The 25,531-nt window shown below is 43.4% G+C and overlaps 1 protein-coding gene and 1 long non-coding RNA gene across 2 annotated transcripts in view; one reads left to right on the forward strand and one right to left on the reverse strand.

Moving 5' to 3' along the window:
- Window positions 1–8,011, reverse strand: part of LOC149462326 (uncharacterized) — a 102,672-nt gene extending 94,661 nt beyond the window's left edge. The window contains exon 1 of the long non-coding RNA XR_016312669.1: window positions 7,890–8,011. This is a non-coding gene — a long non-coding RNA (uncharacterized LOC149462326). The remainder of the gene's footprint in view (window positions 1–7,889) is intronic.
- GPSM1 (G protein signaling modulator 1) overlaps window positions 1–25,531 on the forward strand; it is a 396,418-nt gene that overhangs the window by 365,153 nt on the left and 5,734 nt on the right. Inside the window, exons 12-13 of the mRNA XM_089677029.1 lie at window positions 5,817–5,976; window positions 23,441–23,649. Of these exons, the coding sequence (XP_089533155.1) occupies window positions 5,817–5,976; window positions 23,441–23,649 (369 nt within the window). The remainder of the gene's footprint in view (window positions 1–5,816; window positions 5,977–23,440; window positions 23,650–25,531) is intronic.

Raw genomic sequence — 25,531 nt, forward strand, 5'->3', positions numbered from 1 at the left:
TTGCACTACTGAACATAAGTATTTGAACACCTGAGAAAATCAGTGTTAATATTTAGTACAGAAGCCGTTGTTTGCAATTACAGAGGTCAAACGTTTCCTGTAGTTCTTGACCAGGTTTGCACACACTGCAACAGGGATTTTGGCCCACTCCTCCACGCAGATCTCCTCTAGATCTGTCAGGTTTCGGGGCTGTCACGGAGCAACACGGAGTTTCAGCTCCCTCCAAAGATGTTCTATTGGATTTAGGTCTGGAGACTGGCTAGGCCACTCCAGAACCTTGATATGCTTCTTACGGAGCCATTCCTTGGTTATCCTGGCTTTGTGCTTCGGGTCGTTGTCATGTTGGAAGACCCAGCCATGACCCATCTTCAATGCTCTGACTGAGGGAACGAGGTTGTTGCTAAAATCTCACAATAAATGGCCCCATTCATCATCTCCTTAATACAGTGCAGTCGTCCTGTCCCCTTCACAGAAAAGCACCCCCAAAGCATGATGTCACCACCCCCATGCTTCACAGTAGGGATGGTGTTCTTGGGATGCAACTCATCCTTCTTTTTCCTCCAAACACGACAAGTGAAGTTTAGACCAAAAAGTTCTACTTTGGTCTCATCTGACCACATGACTTTCTCCCATGCCTCCTCTGGATCATCCAGATAGTCATTGGCAAACTTCAGACGGGCCTGGACATGTGATGACTTGAGCAGGGGAACCTTCCGTGCAATGCATGATTTGAAATCATGACGGCGTAGTGTTCTACCAACAGTGACCTTTGAAACTGTGGTCCCAGCTCTCTTCATGTCATTGACCAGCTCCTCCCTTGTAGTTCTGGGCTGATTCCTCACCTTTCTTATCATCAGTGATACCCCACGAGGTGAGATCTTGCATGGAGCCCCAGTTCGAGGGAGACTGACAGTCGTCTTTAGCCTCTTCCATTTTCTAACAATTGCTCCAACAGTTGATCTATTTTCACCAAGCTGCTTGGCAATTGCCCCGTAGCCCTTTCCAGCCTTGTGGAGGTTCACAATTTTGTCTCTGGTGTCTTTTGACAGCTCTTTAGTCTTGCCCATGGTAGTAGTTGGCGTCCGACTGACTGTGGGGTGGACAGGTGTCTTTAAAGAACTCAGACAGGTGCTACTAAGTTAGATTAATAAGTGGAGTAGAGGTGGACTTTTTAAAGGCACAGTAACAGGTCTTTGAGAGCCAGAATTCTTGCTGTTTCTTGGGTGTTCAAATACTTATGTTCAGCAGTACAAGACAAATAAATTCTTTAAAAATCATACAATGTGATTTCCTGACTTTTTTTTTTTTTTAATTTTGTCTCTCAGAGTGGGAATGCACCTACAATGTGAATTTCAGACCCCTCCATGATCTCTAAGTGGGAGAACTTGCAAAATCGCAGGGTGTTCAAATACTTCTGTTCCTCACTGTATGCCACTACCAAACCCTCTAAGATGCAAAATTCACTAGCGCTCGACAACTGAGTGATTTCACCCTTCGCCTTGATGAGACAACCTATGCTAACACTTATCAGTTCAAGCCTTTAGTATATTTGGTACACTGCATCCTGTGTCCATCATTTCTATGAAGATAAACGTGGCCCTGTAGTGTTCATTCTTACCATCTTGATAAATATCAAGTGTATGACTACAAAATCTTTTGTGACTGTTAATGCTCTTTGAAAACCTTCAACAAAAATGTACTGAAAGTAAAAATAATGGAGGATTTAAAAAGGTTGTCTCAGACACCCTTTAGATTCCATTGGGCTGCCTCTCTGAAAATGTTGGTGCTTGCGCCCGATTGCATGTCAGAAACAGGAACATGAATCTATCACAGTGTCCATGCTGGTATTCAGTCCAATAGGGGATTGGAATTCGCCATCCATTGTCAAGCAAAAGTAAAGCAGACCCGATAGAGAACTATTCTCTGTTATCCATCAGGCTCCAGCCACCCAGTGACTTAAAGCAGAACTAAACTTTAAAAATACAAAATTGCAGGCAGGGTCTTTGTTGCAGAAGAGATATGCAAGGTCTCTTCAGCAATAAAATACACTGATGTGCCTGTGCACAATCCCCTATAGAATGCATACTGAGCTGCACATATGCAGCTTAGTTTACATTACAGCATACTGCCTGTGTTCTAGGGTGACGGCACTCCTGTACAAAAAAAAAAAAAATTAGGTTTAATTCTGCTTTGATGCTTTTCTGAATTCTCCAGAATGTGTTATCAATGAGCTACAGTATCAAACAGAAGTGAGTACACCCCTCACATTTTTGTAAATATTTAATTATATCTTTTCATGTGACAACACTGAAGAAATGACACTTTGCTACAATGTAAAGTAGTGAGTATAGAGCTTGTATAACAGTGTAAATTTGTTGTCCCCTCAAAATAACTCAACACACAGCCAGGGGCGGACTGACAACTCATGGGGCCCCTGTGTCCTTGCTCACACTCAAAACCTATAAAAAAGGCCCAGGGGCATTTCATGGGGCCCCCTACTGACTCCGGGCCCTCGGGCAGTGTCCGAGTGCCCGAATTGTCAGTCCACCCCTGCACACAGCCATTAATGTCTAAACCGCTGCCAACAAAAGTGAGTACACCCCTAAGTGAAAATGTCCAATTTGGGCCCAAAGTGTCAATTGTTTGTGTGGCCACCATTATTTTCCAGCAGTGCCTTAACCCTCTTTGGCATGGAGTTCACCAGAGCTTCACAGGTTGCCACTGGAGTCCTCTTCCACTTCTCCATAACGATATTTCGGAGCTGGTGGATGTTAGAGACCTTGCACTCCTCCTCCTTCCATTTGAGGATGCCCCACAGATGCTCAATAGGGAGACATGCTTGGCCAGTCCATCACCTTTACCCTCAGCTTCTTTAGCAAGGCAGTGGTCTTCTTGGAGGTGTGTTTGGGGTCATTATCATGTTGGAATACTGCCCTGCGGCCCTGTCTCCGGAAGGAGGGGATCATCCTCTGCTTCAGTATGTCACAGTACATGTTGGCATTTATGGTTCCCTCAATGAACTGCAGCTCCCCAGTGCCGGCAGCACTCATGCAGCCCCAGACGATGACACTCCCACCACCATGCTTGACTGTAGGCAAGACACACTTGTCTTTGTACTCCTCACCTGGTTGCCGCCACACATGCATGACACCATCTGAACCAAATAAGTTCATCTTGGTCTCATCAGACCACAGGACATGGTTCCAGTAATCTATGTCCTTAGTCTGCTTGTCTTCAGCAAACTGTTTGCGGGCTTTCTTGTGCATCATCTTTAGAAGAGGCTTCCTTCTGGGACGACAGCCATGCAGATCAATTTGATGCAGTTTGCAGCACATGGTCAGAGCACTGACAGGCTGACCCCCCACCCCTTCAACCTCTGCAGCAATGGTGTCAGCACTCTCACGTCTATTTCCCAAAGACAACCTCTGGATATGACGCTGAGCACATGCACTCAACTTCTTTAGTTGACCATGGCAATGCCTTTTCTGAGTGGAACCTGTCCCCTTAAACCGCTGTATGGTCTTGGCCACCGTGCTGCAGCTCAGTTTCAGAGTCTTCGCAATCTTCTTATAGCCTAGGCCATCTTGATGTAGAGCAACAATTCTTTTTTTCAAAACCTCAGGGATTTCTTTGCCATGAGGTGCCATGTTGAACTTCCAGTGACCAGTATGAGAGAGCGATAAACCCAAATTTAACACACCTGCTCCCCATTCACACCTGAGACCTTGTAACACTGAGTCACATGACACCAGGGAGGGAAAGTGGCTAATTGGGCTTAATTTGGACATTGTCACTTAGGGGTGTACTCACTTTTGTTGCCAGCGGTTTAGACATTAATGGCTGTGTGTTGAGTTATTTTGAGGGGACAGTAAATTTACACTGTTATACAAGCTGTACACTCACTACTTTACATTGTAGCAAAGTGTCATTTCTTCAGTGTAGTCACATGAAAAGATAGAATAAAATATTTACAAAAATGTGAGGGGTGTACTCACTTCTGTGAAATACTGTAAATGTCAACTTGTGAAGCAGACTCTTTAAATACAGACCACAGCCAAGAAAGAATTTAAAGTTGTCGCATTTATTGGTATGTGACTGGATGTTGATTGGGGAAAACTGTAGGGAGAGATTTTGATTTTGTTTTGGTACTATGCCAATTTTTCCAACTCTCTCTGCCATCCTAACTTGCTGTTAATATGCCATATATAAAATATATGTTTTACTTTTTGAAAAGCGAGAACCATAGCTGAAAGAACTGCAGCTGTGAATATACAAACCGAAATCCTAAATATCACTTGTGTTTTCTATCAGACCTTGTGAAATATTTTTTTAGTTCAGCCAGTTTATTTATATCTTAAAGAGTTGTTGCATACCAGCTTTGAATCAGGCGTGCAGTTAGTGGCTGCTTCCAATCTGAAGAAAGGAGGGGCTTACAGGAAAAAGAAAGCTCAGGGTGGGCAGCACTAATGGGGTGACATTACCTATTAGGAGGTGGGGCAGTGGCACAGAGTCTGTGTAGAAAGTATTTTCACTACAGATCTTGTAACGTGAAGAATGTTTGTTTATATTTAAGTGTTGTTGCATGGCAAGACCACTTACTGTTATCTCACATATATATTCTTATTATTATAGCCAAATTTACCACCCTAACTCCTCTCACAGTTTTTACACTACATAGACAGCAATATACCGAAATGTGCGGATTGTTCCTGATTGGTGTGCTATTATTCTGTGGAACGTTTCGTCGAGTGGTTCACGAAATATCGCCGTTTTTGTTGTGAAATTAGTCCCATAGGAATGAATGGCACAATGTTCAAAACTAGAGTGTGAGCTGACAAAAGCTAGAGATGAAAAATCAGGACATGATTTCTAAACTGCCATCACTCCCTCATTTTCAACCCCACCTACACAAATCTTATATCAAAACGTTCAGCTATCCCTGCTGCCACTAAAAATGTCCACGGATAAGCCATAGCCCTGATAGTTTTTACAATATGACCATTTGTTTGCAACTCACGCCGCCCATTGACATTCATTGAAACTCCACTCTAGCCATCTGAAATTTGAAGGGCAATTTCTAAACTGCAACTGTGCCTTCATTTTTAATATTTCAGAGACATACTATGCAAGCAAATGTAGTACTGGATCTTGTGATTCTCACAATATAAAGCTCTTCGCTGTAGGATTTATAGTTTTAAAACTACAACCGTTTGAAGATGGCAACTGCCAGTGAAGTGAGCAAGTTGGAGCAGTTTGTTTTTAATCGCTCCTCTGCCCTTGCTGTAGAGTGAGTTGCCATAGGAACCCCGGTGTGTGAGCAGGCAGCAGAGTGACAAAAGCTACTCTGCCCACTCCAGTTGTAGACTACTGGTGGAGGCAAGAACACTTCACACAATTTCCCCAGAAATTGTAGCTTTTCTAGTTATGAATAACATTCCACATTCCTAAAGCCCCATACACACGGGCCCAGTATCGGCCTGTTCAATATAAACTGTCCGACATTCAGCTTGTGTGTACACCCACTGCCACTTTTGGCTGCACGTAGACTTTAATGTACAATAAAAAGAAGCACTACTTTATTTTTTAATATTTATTAGGACAGATTTTTTTTTACCATCCTTCTTAATAACACATTACAGTCCAGAGCTCTTTCTAGCAGAGCCACTGCAGTGTTGTCATAGCAAATGCTGTCATGAATCAATAGTGGCTGTAAATGGGGGAATCATCAAGCATTGATTTGTATGGAAGCAAGCGCAGAAGGCCCAGGAGAGGCAGGGAAATCCGTATTAAATTATCTTCCCTGAACTGTCTTGCAGAAAATCAATCGGGCGCCATCGGACGAGGAATGTTTCTTTGACCTCTTGAGTAAATTTCAGAGTAACCGGATGGATGATCAAAGATGTACATTAGAGGAGAACCAGAGCACAGAGACGGAAACCACGCCAACACCTGTGCCAGCACTGGATGACCGGATATGTGAGTACACACTTATACAAAAATGCCATTCAGAATGATTACTCTACTTCAGGTTCGAGAAAGTGTCTTTAACCACTCCAGAGGATTTACCACCCTTCCTGACCAAGCCATTTTTTGCGATACAGCGCTGCATTACTTTAACTGACAATTGCACGGTCATGCAACACTGCTCCCAAATGAAATTTGTTTTTTTGGTTTCCCCACAAATAGAGTTTTCTTTCAGTGGTATTTGATCACCTGTGCGTTTTTTATTTTCTGCGCTATAAACAAAAAAGACCAACAATTTTGAAAAAAAAAACCTAAATTTTTAACTTTTTGCTATGAAACACGTTCAGTAAAAAAATTTAAAAAAAATTTAATTTCTGCATAAATTTAGGCCAGAATGTATTCTGCTACATGTCTTTGCTGAAAAAAAAAAATCCCGGTGCATGTAAATTAATTGGTTTACGTGAAAGTTATAGCGTCTACAAATGGCAGTATATATTGGATTTTCTTTTTCTTTTACCAGTAATGGTGTCGATCAGCGACTTATAGAGGGACTGTGGAGGGCATTCTGACACTGTGGGGAACTGATTTGGTGTCACTGACATCTCCAGTGACACCAATACAGTGATCAGTGCTAATAAAAAACATTGACACTGTACTAATTGCACTGGGCAGGAAGGGGTTAACATCTGGGGAAATCAAAGCGTTAACTTTGTGCTGTTTCACGATGTGTGCCGTGTGTTTAACTGTAAGCACACTGCTTTGTATGGCTCAGCAATGCAGAAATGCAATGCAGAAATGCAATGCAGGAAGCAAGAGTCCCAGGTCCAGACTGTTAGTATGAGACCCAGGGCTCTTGGTGAGGTGCTCGGTCTCTGTGCTGAGAGCGCTCTCCCAGCACAAACATAAGAACACACATATGCTGTGCCCAGGCCATAAAGCCCACCTCCTGGATGCCGCATATATTTATTTATTTATTTCAGGTACTTATATAGCGCAGTCAATTTACGCAGTGCTTTACATATATATTGTACATTCACATCAGTTCCTAACCCTCAAGGGGCATACAATCTAAGGTCCCTAACTCACATTCATACATACACATACTAGGGCCAATTTAGACAGGATCCAATTAACCTACCAGCATGTCTTTGGAGTGTGGGAGGAAACCGAGGTGCCCGGAGGAAACCCACACAGGCACAGGGAGAACATGCAAACTCCAGGCAGGAGGTGCCGTGGCTGGGATTCGAACCAACGACCCTAGTACTGCCAGGCGGAAGTGCTAACCATTTAGCCACTGTGCTGCCCAATATATGTGTTACTGTGTTGTTAAAGTAAACGTCCAGCTAAAACTGATTGGAGTGGAACAGGACCTCTGATTTTTTTTTTTTTTCCCCTCTGTTGGAAAGACTTTCTCTGCCAATGAAAGGGAAAATTGTAATCCAAGACACTTGACAAAGCTTCCAACTCCTTTACTACACTAAAAGCTTGAAAAAAAAAATCATACTGCTTCAACTGGGTTGGGAAGTTTAATGGCATCAACATGCCTTTACCTACCAGATACATGTGGGGTAATCCCTATTAATATGTTGGCATCTTTTTTGCCCCACGGTCGATCAAAATGACAATAAAGGCAGGACAAAGACTACAATCTTAACGATATAGCACTGAAAAAAACAAAACACTTAAGCAAAGAGTTTTGGATTTGTTCAGATAACATGTTTTTACACAATGTGTAAAACAAGTGGACATACACATGAATTACAATTAAAAGTTATGCCCTTTTTTGGTATTATTCTAAAACTATACTGGTGTTCTGTTATGTGACCGTTTTATATACAACTATAACTTAGCTGAGTTTTTCTGGTAAAGACATAAAACAAAACACTTTTCTGAAAAGACACGACAAACATATAAAGCCCACTTACTGGATATCCCTGTCCAATAACACTGACAGCAGTTTCAGGGAACATGATGATGACACCCACAGTAGATATCACTTGTCGTCAGCATAGAGCAGACACACACCTTCCCCATGCTGTGTTATCAGCTGTGGTGAAACAAACAACAAGAGTATCAGGACCGAAACTGAGCAGAAAGAGAGTTGCATCCAAATGGGACTTGCCTTTAGCATCAACACACCAGTGCCATATGAATAATACCATCATCTTTCTATTGCAGCAGTAGAAGTAGATGATCGCAGCTGTTTTGTGTAAACTAAACTTAACCCTAAAATTAGCAGCTTCGTTTCCTGTTTACTAAGAAAAACTAAGAACAAGAGCAGGAAAAGTTATTGCTTAAATAGAATTTTAACCCAACTTTTGCCTTTACAGAGTCATAAAATCCAACAACGCTGCATAATTTATAGTCTGGGATGTGAAGCAGAAGAATTTAACACAGTCTCATCCATGTGTGTTAGGTCTCTTGCACACAGGTGCCTGAGCCTGGTCAAGGAAAATTCTACAATTTATACCCTGCCCAGGTGCTGGTAGGACTTCCCATAGACCTGAATAGCAGCAGGGCGCAGTTGTATTCCAGGTGTATGGCAATACTCACATAATCACGATCGTAGTTTCATTTATTTTGCATATACCAATATTTTATACTGGTGTTTACGACAGCACAACCAAATATCGAGAATACAGCTATTCATGACTATGGAAGCCTGTACACAGCACCTGGGCCTTCCAGACATGCAGATTGACATGACAGAATTTACATTGAAGAGGCTCAGCGACCCAAATGCAAGAGCCCTTAATATTTTAAAGGATAAGTTCACCTTTCGTAACATGTTACCCCCATATTCATGGTGGAACATGTTACGAGTAGACCGGCCCCTGCACCTCCCATCCCCGTTGTGACAGCTAGCGGGGGATCTTCTCCTCCCCACTGGTTGTTACAGAGTAAAAAACCACGTGCGGGGCTCTGCCCATTCGGCCACGTCATTCATTTGTGGTGTTCTGTGAATGAATGAACTACAAGTCCCGACAGCCTTTGCAGTTGTCGGCTTGTAATTCTTGATGAGCTACCACGGCGCTATGGAGTGCCGTGGTAGTTCATTGATTATTCCTGTCAGTATATCTGCTTGCTCGTACATCCCATACAGGCAAGCGGATATACTGACAGATCTGCAGGAGACGTGCATGGCACCAGCAATCCAGAAATAAAACATAATAAATGTGCATTTATTATTTTTTGTAAAAAGGTGAATATGGGGCAGCCATATTTGTTTATTAGCTGGCAAGTTTCCTTCTTAGCATTGTGCTTTATTGTTCCCTGCTTGGTCTTGGGTAAATTTTATCTTATTTTAAAGAGGGGGGCGGGTGCAGGTGCTGAATACAAATGCACACTTTTCAGATTTTTTTTTATAAACAATTTTGAAAACCATTTATCATTTTCCTTCCACTTCACAATTATTTGCCACTTTGTGTTCGTCCATCAGATAAAATCCCAATAAAATACATTTAGGTTTTTGGTTGTAACATGACAAAATGTGGAAGATTTCAAGGGGTATGAATACTTTTTCAAGGCTCTGTGTATATGTATATTGTGACAGTGTGGCGATCTGTCACCCTGGATTCTTAACAAGGCAGGTTGAGGGGCTCCAGGGTAAGTGTTTGATACGGAGGAAAGTGGCTTTTCACTTTCCTCCTTTGTTTGTAAGGTCTGTTTTGGGATCTGGAGCCTGGAGATTTCAAAGAGATCTGGGAGGGATGAAATCTCCAATCCTGGGACCAGGTTTTGGGAATGGCCAGGAGACTGATTGCACAGGTGTGTGCAGGCCTTTAGATAGAGTCAGGACCAGAGTTCTGGGCTCCACCCCGGCAGATAGGAGTCAGGAGGGCTCCACCCCGGCAGATAGGAGTCAGGAGGGCTCCACTTGGAAGACAGGAGGTCACTGCCTGGAAGTCAGGTGGGCTTCACCTAGGAGAGGTGGAAGCCAAAAGCAGCAAGGGGCAGCTAGAGACTAGCTGTGTGCTAGAGGCCAGCGGTGTGCAAGTGCCATATTTTTGGGAAGAAGTCTGCAGGAGACATACAGCAAGCTGAGTGTAAGCCAGGAGGCTGAACCGTTGTTTTGTGGATGATCGATACCCCTGTGTGGGAAACTTCTGTTTGAACTTTCATTTAAATAAAAGTGGGCTAAAAAGGCCCTGAAAAAGAAAGCGAGTAGCTGTTTGCGTTTAAAAGCTCTACCACGTTGAAGCGAGTTCCCACAATATACATATATTATATTACAAATATATATCAATTGAGAACTTCAATCTACAGCAATCTGCATTTCTCTTACGGTCATTGACAGGCACAGCCCTCTTAATTCATGACCAAACATGGTTTTATAGCCTCAGGTACAGGAGCCGGACACTAGGCAGAAAAAAAAAACTAAGCATCTCCTATGGGCAGTCTTCTCTGAGCATAAGACTCACCTCTCTGCTATAGGCCTCCAGTTCGCTGGTTTCCAGGCACGTGGCCTTCCCTCATCCCTGACAAGTGGGTCAGCGAAATCAATGTCTTAGGCTCCCAAATAGAATTTGTCCCTTTCCGCCAGACAGGTCTTTTCCCCTTCGATCTATGGCTCTTGTCAGCCCGTTCTGCGGACTCTGTACGGGGTTGTTCAGAATTCCTTCAATGAGTGGTTGTTCCGGTGCTCTAGTCTGAGCGGTTCTGGGGCTTTTCTTCTGATCTGTTCACAGTTCCCAAAACGGCCAAAGTTCACCTGATCCCGGACCTCAGGGCCCTTGAAGGCCTTCAGGTGGGTTCACAGATTACAGATGGAACCCAGTCGCTTGGTGGTGACCTCCATTCACTGGGGAATCTTCTGGCTTCTATGGTCATCAAGGACCCGCATGTGCACATTCCCGTCTGCAAGGGGCATTAGCATTTCCTCGGGGATACATATTGTCAGTTTGTAGTGCTGCCCTTCAGTCTGGCCTTTGCTCCCCAGGTGTTTTACCAAGGTCTTGGCCCCAGTCCTATCCTTGCTGAGACGATGGGGGATTGCTGCTATCGGTTACCTGGACGACTTGCTACTGCGGGCAGAGACTCGCTCGTTCGTTCCTGTTGGACAGTGGGAATATAACCCTCTAGGACTTTCAGTGGATCCTGAACCTCAAGAGTTCTGTACTGACCCCATCCAAGTGCTGTGAATATCTGGGGCTGATCCTCAATTTGGAACGGTCCGCAGGGTTCCTCCACCGGACAAACTCCGGAAGCGCTGGTTGAGGTTCGGTATCTCTTGGCTTGCAGGAAACCCTCCCTGCAGTTTTTCCATGCGTTTTTAGGCCTGATGATAGCTACCCTCGAGGCAGTTCCATATGCCCAGTTTCATACTAGAACGCTGTGGAAGAAATTCCTATCCGAATGGAACAGGTCTCCTGCTGCTTTGGACGCTAGGATTCACCTGGAGAGGTCGTGGTTGCGGTCTCTGGACATCCGGACGGAAAGTAATTTCTTCCCCCTTCTCTGGACTGTGGTAACAATGTGGATGCCAGACTGTCAGACTGGGGTGGAGTCCTGGGATCGCGCTTGGGTCACTGGACTCCAGTGGAAGCCCACCTGCCCATCAATGTTATGGAGAATTAGGCGATCAGGTCTTCGATGACACATCAGACGGCTTGTCAAAAAGGGTCTACCGATCAGGAGCCTCCACAGTGGTGTATGTCAATTATCAGGACATGAAGTGCAGCAGTGGCACTGAAAGCATTTCCCATCCTGGTGTCCTGTGGTTGTGAAGCCAGACGTGTCAGTACCGGGGGCTTGAGGCTTGGTAAAATTGAGAGGACCATATAATGTCCCTTTGGTGGGAGAAAACTCAAAACGTGCAGAGCTTCAGTCAGTGACGTGCACTCTCAGAACGTGCAGAGCTTCAGTCAGGATGGACAGAGCAGCTTATGGTTGCAGGCCTTGCTAGGAGATGCATTGAACTGAGCTTTGCTTTTTGCACTGCTGGGACTTGTGACTCTACATTGTCTGTGCGGCTTTCTGGACACTGGGACTCTGCTCTCCCTCCTTGCTGTATGCCAACCACTGTGCTAAGGATCCAACTTTGACTTGATCCTTGCCTGCCAGAGTTCTGCCTCCTTGCCTGTTTCGTTGCTCCCCCCTGCCTGCTGCTAAGCAAGGTCTGTGCTGTGGCCAAACTCCACGGACCCCATCCTCCTTCACTGATGGACTGGAAGCCTGCTACGGACCTCTCTGCCTCAAGGCTCTCCACTGCTAGCTGGTGAGTGGATTAACCCCGTTGTGCCCGGACCTCTGCCCTGTGTTGGACTCAACCTTCTCTGCCCTGCATCCTGTGTAATGGATTAACCCTGTTGTGCCCAGACCTCTGTCCTGTGCTGGACTTAGTCCAATTCTGCCCGAAACCCTTACATGTCGACTCCATCCCCTGTGGTGCTCCGCTGCTCTGTCCTATTGAACCCTGTGGACTATCCGCCCCCTGTTATCCCATATTGCCATGAGAACCCTACTTTATCACTGTGTCTTGTGTTGTTCTGTAGACTAGCTGTTCGATTGTCTGCACCCCGAAAAACTCAAACGCCCGCACGTTGGGTTCCATGTGATCTGTCTCCCTGTGCGCTCTCTCTCTGCTTTCCTAGTTCGTCACACTTCTCCTTTCTTGCTGTACAGTTTATTAGTGGTGGTTTACTACCTTAAAAAGAAAATGGAAGTGGGTAGGGGTTACATGACCATTCTTGCTTCTTTTTCATCCTGTTGGACACTGGCCTTTAGAAAGAGTGAGGTAGAAGCAGCACAGCACTGTTGTAATGCCAACATGATACCTCCCAACTTCAGAACTTGGGAACAAGGAACACCTCTGCAGTAAAAAGTGGGTGCGGTTAAATAATGGTGACCTGGAGGGGAAATCTTTCTCAGCACCAGGAACACTGCGTGGATTCCAAAGAAACTGAGGAACCTTTGGGCACCCCAAGGAGAATAGTAATCCAGTGTGTGCACCGAAAGGTAAACAGTGAGTGACACAAAAATGTTAATAGTGGGAGGGGCTTAAGGGGCACAATTAAAGAAAACCCAGGCCACGTACTTATAAACTTGCTTTCATTGTTGTACGACAATCAAGAGTCCCACAAGCACAGATAAACCTCAGCCCCAGTATTAACCTCCTGACTTCCGTAAGGTTTTACCCCCCCCCCCCCCGTCCTCCGTCCCCTTCATGACCAGAGCATTGCTTTGCTATTCAGCACTGTTTTACTTTAACTGGCAATTGCACAGTCTTGCAAAACTACATAAATATAATCTTTATCATTTTTTTCACACAAATAGAGCTTTCTTTTGGTGTTATTTTATCACCACTGGGTTTTTTTTTAATTTGTTTGCATTATGAACAAAAAAAGACTTTACATTTTGAAAAAAAACAATAGTTTCTGCTTTCTGTTATAAAACATGTCCAATAAAACATCCAATTTCTTCATAAATTTAGGCCAAAATGTATTCTTCTACATGTCTTTGGTAAAAAAAAAATACCACAATAACTTTGGTATATATGCTGGAATTTACACAGCTATAGATGATACACTGTAATGGCAGTGATCAGCGACTTATAGTGTGACTGTGATAGGGTGACAGGCAATCTGGCACTAAGACACACTATCTGGGAACATCACTGACATCACTAATGACACTAATACAGTGATAATACTGTACACTGACATTGTACTAATGACACTGGCTGGAGAGGGGTTAACATCTAGAGCCAATCAAGGGGTTAAATATGTGCCTAACATTGTGTAATGTGTTCTGCTTTTACTTTTCTTTCTGACTGTTTTTCCTCCCTGCTCTGTGTTTTTAAACATAGGGCTCTGTGTTGTGATTGGACAGCCTATCAGCAGGTCTTAACCATGGATCATTGGCAGGGACCTGCTGACAAAATTTCAATTGTGTCCAACTACAGCATGGTCAGCAGCAGACACGTGAATGTGTGTCCGTAAACCTGGCAGAGCCCTGATGACATACAAGTGTGTGATCCAGCCGGGCTGTGCCCCTCACACTCAGTATGCCAACTGTGGGAAGGTAGCAAGTGGTAAAAAAAACAATGAAATTTCATTACAAATGCTTTTGTGCACACTGAAAATAGAGAGCGAATGCTTTGCCTGAACCTACCTAAAAAAGAACTTAATTAAAATAGTCAGGGACTGCTGAGCAACCAGCACCTATTGAGACAATGAACACTTGCGTGAGAAATATGTATGGTACAATATAGTGTAAACAGTACATAAATCTGTAGATGTGGAAGGTATCAGGGTTGTGCATTGAACAGAGTGCAAGGGTCAGGAATAATGCTGCAGTCAGTGTCTGGTTTAGGAATCCATATCGCAGGGATCAGGGGTGTGTAATGCATAGAGTGCAGGGGTCCAGGGCTTGTAATGCAAAAAGATCAAGGGTTGGAAGTATGTAACGAACAGAGTGCTTGCAGTTGGTGTCAAGTTTAGTAGCACATAGGACAGAGAGCAGAAGTCAGGAGTATGCAATGCACAGAATGCAGGGGACAGACGTACAAAAAGAAAAGGGTGCGGGAGTCAGGGGTGTGTAACGCACAATGTAGCGGTAAGGGGAGTGCCAAATTCCCCCCACAAGCAGTAATCTTCCACACTTACTTTAAGCAAAAATCCCCTCTCCAAAACAAAATCCAGCACTAATCTGCACACTCCTCACAAATCCTCTTTCCCTCCAAATTCCTTTCAGATCAGATCCTCCATCCCTTCACCCCCCAGAAGAAATCCCACCCTCGCAGCACAAATCTCTTCCCCCTTCTAGCACCAATCCTTCACCCCCCCCCTTCCCAATCCCCCCTCCCAGCACAAATCCTTTCTCACCCCCCCAAATCCCCACTCCCAGCAGCAAAGTGTTCCACCAAGCCATATGGGCAGAAGTAGATGGGACAGAAATTATGGTGTTTTAACCAATTGCCCTCTGCCCTATAGCAGAAATACTGCTACAGGGTGGCAGGGCTACAAAAAATCACGTATATAAACGTGATTTGCATTGCCGGGTAGGGGGCGCTCGCGTGCGCCTCCCTACCCATGCCACTATTGGAGGCTATTGTCAATCACAGGGTCCTGGCCAGCACTTGGCTATTGTCGGGGAAAGTTGAAAGGGGAGAGACTTGTGTGTAAACAACACAGGTCTCTCTGCTTGCAGAAAACAGCACACAGTAAAACGCACACACAGCGCCACCTTCCTGCCCAGTGTCATTAGTACAGTGTGAATGGTTTTTATTAGCACTGATCACTGTATTAGTGTCACTGGGGATGTCAGTGGCAGTTAGTTCCCACCTAGTGTCAGAATGCCCACCGCAGTCTCGCTATAAGTTGCTGATCGCCGCCATTACTAGTATAAAAAAAAAAATGTAAATAAAAATTCCAGTATATATACACCACCATTTGTAGATGGTATAACTTCCACATAAACCAATTAATTTACACGTATTGGGATTTTTTTTTCATAGCAAAGACGTAGAATACATTTTGGTCTAAATTTATGAAGAAATTCGATTTTTTTTTTGGGGTATGCTTTATAGCAAAATGTCAAAAATATTTTTTTTTTCCAAAATTGTCAGTCTTTTTTTGTTTATATTTAAAAAAATAAAAACCGCAGAGGTGATCAAATATCACAGAAAGAAAGCTCTGTTTGTGGGGAAAAAAAGGACAGAAATTTAATTTATGTACAGCGTTGCATGACCGCGCAATTGTCAGTTAAACTAACGCAGCGCCATATCGCAAAAAATGGCCTGGTCATCTAGGGGGGTAAATTCTCTGGAGGGCAAGTGGTTAATACAGGTTTTCACCCAAGACATTTCAAGCAGATTCAAACTGCCCAAACTGCACTTTTCTGGCAGTAGTTCCCTTAAGATGTACTTGCACCTAATTCAGATAAGTATTTGCAGTAGTGTCGGTAACATTACCTTACTGCCAAGTCTCAGAATATTAAACTGGCAGTGATTTAAACCAGCTCTGAGCTGGGGTACAGAGGCACGCCAGTACTTAGAGCGGGTCATGCCTGTGCTGGGCAGCTGTGTCATGCATGTGACAGTTTCCAGCACAGAGCTGTGTCTCTGACCACATTTAGACCTTATGCACACTGACATTTTTTTTTAACTCCCCTAGAAACCTCCTCCTGGGCAGCAGTGTTTTGGCCAAAAAGAAAACGACTGCAGCTTGTAAGATTGTGTACCGTGTTTACACGTGTCAAGCGTTTGTGCATTAATTTAATTGGCCAGAATAAATAGTTTATTCTGGCCCCTGAAATTAACACTCAAGCACTAAACGTGCCTAGTGTTTAGGTGCATTTAGATTTGTTTAGGGCATCAAGCTTCTTTCTGCCAAAACGCCACTGCTCCAGGATGCACTGGCAGTCTTTTCTTCCTGCCACAAAATGCTGCTAAAAACGTATGTGTGCATAGTTACATAGGATAACATGCAGGGGAGTTTAGAGGCAGAAATAAAATGCCTGAAGCCCCTAGAAGTAGCTTCAAAAATGGTCAGTGTGCATGAGGTCTTAGCTGTCAATAAATGTAAATGGGAATTTAGCCAATGCCCTTATTTGGGAAGTGACTTGTCACTGTGTGGATGAGCCTGATGGGAAACTGAATGAATAGTTCCCCATCAAGTCTGCTTTAGTTTTGATTGATAGCACATGGCAGTAGGCAGATTCAAAAACTACTATTGGACTGAATATTGGCTGTGGATCCATCCACTGCCGTGCACTGTCAATCAAGACTAAAGCAAACCTTGCAGAGATTTTGTAAAGTGCTGCGCAAACTGCTGGCGCTATATAAATCCTGTATAATAATAATCTAGTTTCTCAGTTCCCTATCAGGCTCCTCCCACCCCAGTACAAAACTCCTTAGCCATATATAATCATATAAGTAACCAATCAATAGCAAAGAGTAATAATAAATACGTACATCTAACCAATGTAATCACCATCTGAATTATTAGGTGCAATGTTCTCCCAGTGACCACACTGGCAAATTCATAATATCATAAATAAATAGTATATATCTAATCTTATTTGATAATCTCTTGATGAGACCCTTCATTATGTTAATCGGAAGATTACAATTGGGGATGGGGGGGGGGGGGGGTACTAAGATTTCTACTAAAAGAAGAATCCACACAATGGACACACCATACTGACTTAAAGCAGTTGTAAAGGAAATTTTTTTTAAATAACAAATTTACTGCAGCAGCCAGGGGTGTGTGTAAATCTGACAAGTCAGCTATCAGATGGATGACATCCAGCAGTTGTGTAGCGGCCTGATCACTTCCACACACACACTTTACTATCAGTCCCCCCAACTTGTGTGCCCTCCCATGTTTCCCAACCATCCCATGTTTCCCAAGCTGCATGCAAACATCAGCAAACCCAGGACTATCATGGCAGGTACCACTGGGTAGATGGAAGGGAGATCAGCGAACATCTTTTCACTAATCTCCCCTTTCTGTTACTGCCCTGGAAGTGACGTGTAAAATGTCACTTCCAGGTCCTGGTGTTATTGTTTCCAGCCAGTATGGCTGGGGAAGAATCTAATGGAGTGCAAAGAACCAATTACCAAAAGATGCAACACTTAGAGGACTTTTTATCTCTTATGTGATGAAAAAATGTTAAGTGAAAAATAAAAAAAGTAAAAGTGTAAAAAAATAAAATTAAATAAATAAAGTCCCCCACCACCACCACCACAAAAAAAAACATCTTTTATATTTTATTTTGGGTAATATACTGCTTTTGTGTGCCCCAAAATTAACTTTAGTGTATTTTTTATTGAAATTTTGAGTTTCCTAAACTGTTGCGCTAATAACATGTGACATGAAAAATTGAACTACCACTGTTTTTGTCTCTAGGGTGTCTGCTTTCAGAAAATATATTATGTTTTTGGGGTTTTATGTAATCGTAAGACAAAATAATTTGTTAAACGTGTGCAAAAAAAAGCAAACATGACTCTGGCAGTGAAAGGGTTAAGACAGTCGCTGGCATGAAGAGTGCACACTTACCTAGCATGGAGAAAATGAATGTTCCCCCAGATAATTTTTCCTCTGCAGATTTGCCCACAGTCCATATTCCCACAGTAAACAACTGGTAGACAGACTTCAGCAACTGGGGTGTGAAGGAATGATCTCTTCACTCCAAAGTGTTTTGGGACCTTTGTCACTGTAGGGGATGCCATACGAGGATCGTCTGGCACTATGTGCCAACAAGGTGGACAGGTTCATGGCCAAGATCAGGGATCCTTAAGTCTTCAATCCCACAGGGTCACTGGGTGCATCCACTGCAATTTAGGTAGATCTACACCTTCTTTCCAGGTACATATTCTTCCTTGGCTGATTGCTAAGATTAAGATGCAGGGGAGGGCATTCCAGTGATCCTAGTGGTGCCAAAATAGCCCAGAATAACTTGGTACTCAAACATCCTCCGATTCCTGGGAGATTCTCCATGGTCGCTTCCTGACCGACCCAATTTGTTGTCTCAAGAGCCTCTCTACCATCATGCTTCTCAGTTGCTGGCTTTGATGTTGAAGCACAGGTTGTAAGGGGTCTTTCAGACTTGATTATTTCTACATTTTTGAAGGCTAGGAGGTTGACTTCATGGAAGGTCTGTCATCACACTCGGTAGGCTTATTTTCCATGGTGAAAGATACCCATGGGATGCATCCTGTCATTTCTTCAGTCTGGTCCGGATCAGTGTTTGGCCTTGACAAGGGTCAAATTTCAGCCCTGGCTATACTTCAGAGACCACTTGCTGAAATCTTTTGTGCAAGGGGAAGCTCACATACTGTAGCTACCCCCCATTTGTTCCACACTGTGGTCTTGTCAGTTCTACAGAGGCCTCCCTTCAGGTTCATTGACATCAGTGAGATGGGTCTAGGAGTTGGCGGCATAATTTTGTAGAGAGCTTTTACATGTTCTTCATAGGGAGAAGACTGTTTTGAGACCTCAGATCTCGATCCGTCCCAAGGTAGTTTTTAATTCTGCTGTAATCAGGACATTGACCTGCTTTCTTTGTCCTGCCCCTACATATCCTAAACAGGTGTCCTTCCACTTTTTGCATGTGGTGTGTGCTGTGCAGGTTTACCTCATGACCACTGCCTTTATCCGTCAATTGGATAATCTTTCTTCTGCCTGAGGGCTCCTGCAGGGGGGTCTTGCGTCTCATTTCACCACTGCTAGGTGTATTAGGCAGGTCATAAATAAAGCATATGCTTTAAGGCTCACGCTACTAGGTCTGTCAGTGCCTCCTTGGCTTTTTAGCACCAGGTGTGTTTCTCAGATTTGCAAAGCTGCCACCTGGTCTTTGGCTCACATTTTGTAGTTTTACCAAATGTTCAGGTCTCTGCTGACACCAGCTTCTGTTGTAAGTAGTATCAAGCTACTCTTTGAGTTTGGGACCAGGTTTCCTTGTCTTTTCTTGTGTGGGCCTGTTGGCATTGTTTGCTTAATTGCCTACTCCTCAGCTGTATTGCATGGGAATGTTCCAGTATCTGCGATTAAAGGAACCTGTGTCCTGCACTGTATGATTTAAAAAAATTGGATTTTTATTGTTTTTACATAAAAATGCATTGGGTTTTTTGGGTAAAATAACAAGGTTACATAAAAAAGGATTACTAATCTATAACCCCAACCCATGGAGAACATCAGCATATGACAAACAACAACATAAGTACAGGTTTCCTGGCCCTTGGTAGGATATTATGTTTTGAACTACCCTAAAAGGCAACACCATATACAAAATGAAAAGGGAGAATAAAAGTAAAGGATGCCCCCCTGCACCAAAAACACCCTAGCCCAGCAATATCCATAGGGCAGCTCAGGTCAAAAATAGGCATCTGCCTACCCCATCTCCAAAACCCTTCCATTCAGCATCACTGCCACCAAAAGAGCAGTTTTTCCAGACCAGCCAGTCGAATTTGTGGCTAAACACAGTTAGACTAGAGCATATGACCTGTTTATACAGGGTAGTGGTTTTAAAATGGATCCAACATGTCCAGATTTTTGTAAAGGAGGACATGCTGTCGTGGGCTGTGTGAATTATTTCCTCCGTCTTATTCAGTTTCACGAACCAATCCTGGTTGTGGGCTGGTTTGCACATTCTAGCTGCATGTGAGCGTTCAAAGATTTAGTGTCGGTGTGTAATCATTGTTGATTGAGGTGCACAAGATATTGTTCCAGCGTGAAGTCCAGGGCAGTTACAGTCACCTGGGCTATATGCTCATGAACTATCAACCCAAAGTGAGATAGACATGAGCAAGATAACCATATATGGAGGAAAGAACCGAAGTAGACGGTGACATCCTATGAAGCAATTTGAGTACTTTTTACCATCTTGTGTGGTTCTTATAAGCATTTTCTCGAGTACTGACATTGAGACAGCTCTTATGTATGACCGTGTTTACGCTTTTCCCGCCCTCGTCATCCATCTCGCTGCTAGAGTTTAGAGACCAGGTGTCTCTGAGGGGAATGCCTGGAACAGATGTCCATGAAAGGTGTGAGAGATCTGCTACATAACTGTTTTTACACATGGAGGATTGTAAATAATTATGTATTTGGAGATAAGATCACTGGAGGATGTGAGCCTCTGGTAGGTAAGCCAACAGTGCAGTTTTATCCAGGAATTTCCCTCTATGGCAAATTGGTGTGCCAAAGGAGGTAATACTGGCCACACAGACCCCAGAAAACCTTTGGACATCCTGGGCACAAAGTCCACAATAGGTTGCAGTGGAGTGAGAGGGCCTGGAATCGATGAGATCCCACAGGTCAACCATGCCAATCTGAAGTTGCGTAATGTCCCCTGAATAAGTGGGTGATCAGGAGGAATGGACATACAGTGGCAAGTCCTTAGCCACAGCATAAATGCTAGTGGAACTTCCAAAAAGGCCTGTTCCAAGTCAACCCAGTCCTTACAAGTCACGTGGACTGACCACTCCACAATCTAGCCAAATGGGTGGCCCATTAGTAATTTTGAATGTCCTGTAGACCTATCTCCCCCTTGATCTTGGGGAGGAACAGGTAAGCAAGACTAATCCTTAGTGTCCTGTTGCCGCAAAGAAAGCTGTGGAGCAGCAGGATATTCATCTTTATAACCGCAGTTCTGCTAAACCGAGACAACAATTGAAGATACCAAGATTTGCAGGTCTTTGCATATGCATTGCAAAATTCCACTTGTACAAAGTGGATGAGTTCGTCGTACATTCAATCCCAAAATAAGGGAAAGCATCCTGTTTCCAGATAAAGGGGAAAAATCTGTTAAGCGTTTATGACTTTGCATAATTCATTTTGAAGTTGGACAGCTTGGAAAACTCCTCCAGATCTGCCATTAAATTGGGAATTCTAATATAAGGCTTGTGGTAAAAATAGGAGAACATCATCTGCATAAGCTGTAAGTTTACTTTTTCTATACCTGCCACCTCAAACCGTTATGTGTTTTGATCCAGCTGAACGTGCCTGAGGAACGGTTACATCGTTAAGTATGGATGAGAGGTAAAAGTTTGTTGGCCACGATCTTGGCATATAACTTGGCATCAACATTTAGTAAGGAAATCAGCCTGTAATTGGACACAATGCATGGATCTTTCTTGGCTTTAGTTATTACAGTGATATGCACTTCTAAGAGGTAAGGGGGCCCCTTGGAGAACCTGTAAAATCCTTTTCTTGGAAATACAATACAGGCCACCCGTCCACTTGTTCTGGTGTTTTCTTTTTATTGCTTGCAAACAAAACGGGAATTGCTGGGAGTAGAAAGGGCTACATGGGATTCACACACTTATGTTTGCCAGTGTCCAATCACCTGAAGGTGGCTGCGTATAATCCAGTGTTTATGATTAACCACTTCCAGTCTGGACACTTTTATCCCCTTCCTGTCCAGGCCAATTTTCAGCTTTCAGTGCTATCACACTTTGAATGACAATTGCGCGGTCATGCAACACTGTACCCATATGAATTTTTTAGCATTTTTTTGAGACAGATCAAGCTTTATTTTGGTGGTATTTATTCACCACTGGGATTTTAATTTTTTTTGCTATGTAAATGAAAATGTCCAAAAATTTTGAAAAAAAGTGTTTTTATAGAATTTTGCAAATAAATAGTATTTCATCATAAATCTTGGACAAAAATTATTCCGTTATCTTTTTAGTAAAAAAAAAATAATAACCCAAATTACAGTTTATAACCAAAAATTATAATTTTTAAACTTTTTTTTTTTTATATTATTATGCTTTTGTTTTGTTTTTTTTACATACTGTCACCCTAGCAGCATGGTGACACTGTGCTACTTGTGGGGGGTGATGAAGATTTTTTTTTTTTTTTTTTTTTTTTACACTGATTGCTTTTACACCAATAAAGGCTGTAAAAGCAATCATTTCTCCTCTCTAGCTGCATTCTTACAGCCATTGAGAACTACCGTGTGAGCTGTGATTGGTCACAGCTTGTCACATGGTACAAGGCTGTTGTGAATAGCCTTGTACCATGTGACAAGCTGTGATCATTCACAGATTTCACATGTAGGAAGCAATGATGTCAGAAGTGACATCTTGCTTACTACTCTGCATGTGATCACTGATTGGCCAGAGGTCCCGTCCGACGATCGCAGTTCCACTGTGTCCAGAGGACACAGCGGGCACCGGATTGCGGTGCTGCGCGCTTCCAGGGAGCACGCTCAAGCAGGGTGCGAGGGAGGCCGTTTATAAATGGCCACCCGACTCTGCACTGCCACCGTCTGGCCGTTTATATACATGGGCCAGACGGGAGGTGGTTAAAGAGGTCTGTGTCCTGTATTGTACTTCCAAGAAAATAATTTTACAGGTAAGTCCAAAATCGCATTTTGAATGCTAGTTTCAGGTAAGGGACACAAAGTATTGAAGGAACACCAAAGCCAGGGAACAGGGAATTTGCATTCTATGCATCTCTCTCAGTAGGTTTAAAAACATTAGAGATTGCTTTTATAGGGGAAAAAGTAGTACCAAAACATGACCTTCAATTACCTATACTAGCCTTTTTCAACCAGGATGCCTTCAGGTTTCTTCAGGGGTGCCTTGGTAAAATGCCTAAAAAAATGCCAAAAACATTGCATACAAGCCAGCAGGTGGATCAGGCCTGCCTTTTAGTTACAGAAAGGCACATGTTTTCACTGTGCACCATTACCACCTTCCATTGATAAGGAGGATGTTGGGTGCCTGACAGCAGACTTGTTTGCACCTCCTCTGCCCCTCTCCATCAGCACTGGGGTCACACTAGCTGAGTGAGGGAGAGAAACATTGCAATTACTAGTCAGTATCAGTATGTAAAGGTGTATTTGCTTTGGAACAATAAATTACATTGGGTGTCCTACATGTATTGATGTTACTGCATTCTGTAAAATTATCAGTTTAGTTTTTACATTTTATAACAGGGTGCCTCGAAATTGTGCAGCATTTTAAAGGGTGCCTTGACTGAAAAAAAGTTGGGAAACACGGACTTACACATTTTTGTTCTTCCAGCTGCCTCTTCGCTCATGGCATCTCCTCAGACAGAAGAATTCTTTGACCTGATTGCCAGCTCCCAGAGCAGGCGGCTGGATGACCAGCGAGCGAGCGTAGGAAATTTGCCTGGTCTACGACTAACGCACAATAACATGGGTCATATAAAGGTGGAAGGTGACCAGCAAGAGCCAGGTGATGAGTTCTTCAATATGCTGATGAAATGTCAGGTAAGTGGATCACCTGTACAACAAATGTAATTTTTGTCATGGTTTCAGTTAAATGTAAAAAGCAGTACCATTTCAGGACAAAGTAACAGGTTCTTTTTTCTAACCCAGTTACTTCACTATTACTACTTATTTTCCCCGTGAAACCCCTCCACCAGCCAGAGCCATGTGAAATGAGCGATACTTCTGGGTATAGAGGAGCATGTGTCCCTCTTCCCTTTCACCCTCTACACAGTGCACAACGCCTCAAAGACTATTCAGGGACTGCAGAAATGCCCTTATAAGTTCAAATACATAAGTTCTAATACAGGCTTATACAGCGCACTCAACTCTGGGCTGCATCGGAGGAGCTCACAAAAATAGGATTTTTGTGCTCTCTATAAAATCTATTTCTTGGAGTTCAGTAATGGGTAAAAGGACGAATTTCACATTTGAGTCGGGTTATACGGTCACCTACAGGCAGACTAGGAAATAACTGCTGGCAGACCAAACATGAACAAAGAAACTGGGGACAGTTGACCGCTTAAGAGCCACCTGAAGGATCTGAGCTGGAACTGGATGAGGCTTCAACCCTTGCCTTGTAACAAGAATGTGAAAACAAGACCTGGTATGGAGTAGCAATATCTGGCACCAGAATATAGCAAGAAAAATAATCACATAATTAGCAAGGAAAGTCTGACAGGGGAGTGAAAATTCCAAACCACATGCCATAAGTTTGGAAACTGGTCCACCTAGTCAACCAGAGAGGATAAAACAAAATCCCTACATTGATCATCCAAAGAAATATACTGGGAGTCAGTGCAGAGTGGAAAAATTTCACAGCCTGAATCATGGTCAGGAGGACAAAGGAGCTCCCCTTGGAGAATTGTCCCCGACCTCAGGATCGAAGAAACATGTTCTGGTAGGGAGAGATCAGAGCCACGTTAAGTGAGAAGGCGACTCTAAACCGCACCTGATCCCATTGTGGGCCCAAGAGAGAGAGGGTTCCTTGCATGCAGTGGCTGTCAGGACAGGCATTTATCTCACTAAGTCACTAGGTACCAGTGAAGGACCCTTAGCGTAGAACTATCTCCAAGTGTAGTATTGGTTCCTAATAACACAAAGAACCCAGGTTCAATCCCTGAGTCAGCATGGTCAAATGAGGTAAGATAAGGGAACTCCCCATACAAAATATAAGCAGTGGAAAGAAGGCATATACAGGTGAAACTCAAAAAATTAGAATATCGTGCAAAAGTTCATTTATTTCAGTAATGCAACTTAAAAGGTGAAACTAATATAGGAGATAGATGCATTACATGCAAAGCAAGATAGTTCAAGCAGTGATTTGTCATAATTGTGATGATTTTGGCTTACAGCTCATGAAAAACCCAAATCCACAATCTCAGAAAGGAGAGGATTGTCAGGAAAAGGTTATTCAAAAGTGTTGGGGACTTTCACAAGGAGTGGACTGAGGCTGGAGTCAGTGCATCAAGAGCCACCACACACAGACGGATACTGGACATGGGCTTCAAATGTCGTATTCCTCTTGTCAAGCCGCTCCTGAACAACAAACAATGTCAGAAGCGTCTTACCTGGGCCAAAGAAAAACAGACCTGGTCTGTTGCTCAGTGGTCCAAAGTCCTCTTTTCTGATGAGAGCACTTTTGCAGAGTATGGAGGAAGAATGGAGAGGCACACACTGCAAGATGCTTGAAGTCCAGTGTGAAGTTTCCACAGTCTGTGTTGATTTGGGGAGCCATGTCATCTGCTGGTGTTGGTCCACTGTGTTTCATTAAGTCCAGGGTCAACGCAGCCGTCTACCAGGAGATTTTGGAGCACTTCATGCTTCCTTCTGCAGATAAGCTTTATGGGGATGCTGACTTCATTTTCCAGCAGGACCTGGCACC

This window comes from Staurois parvus, unplaced genomic scaffold (genome assembly GCF_062004578.1).
Source record: "Staurois parvus isolate SC_StPar_1 unplaced genomic scaffold, SC_StPar_1.0 ptg000176l, whole genome shotgun sequence".
Classification (NCBI taxonomy): Eukaryota; Metazoa; Chordata; class Amphibia; order Anura; family Ranidae; genus Staurois; species Staurois parvus.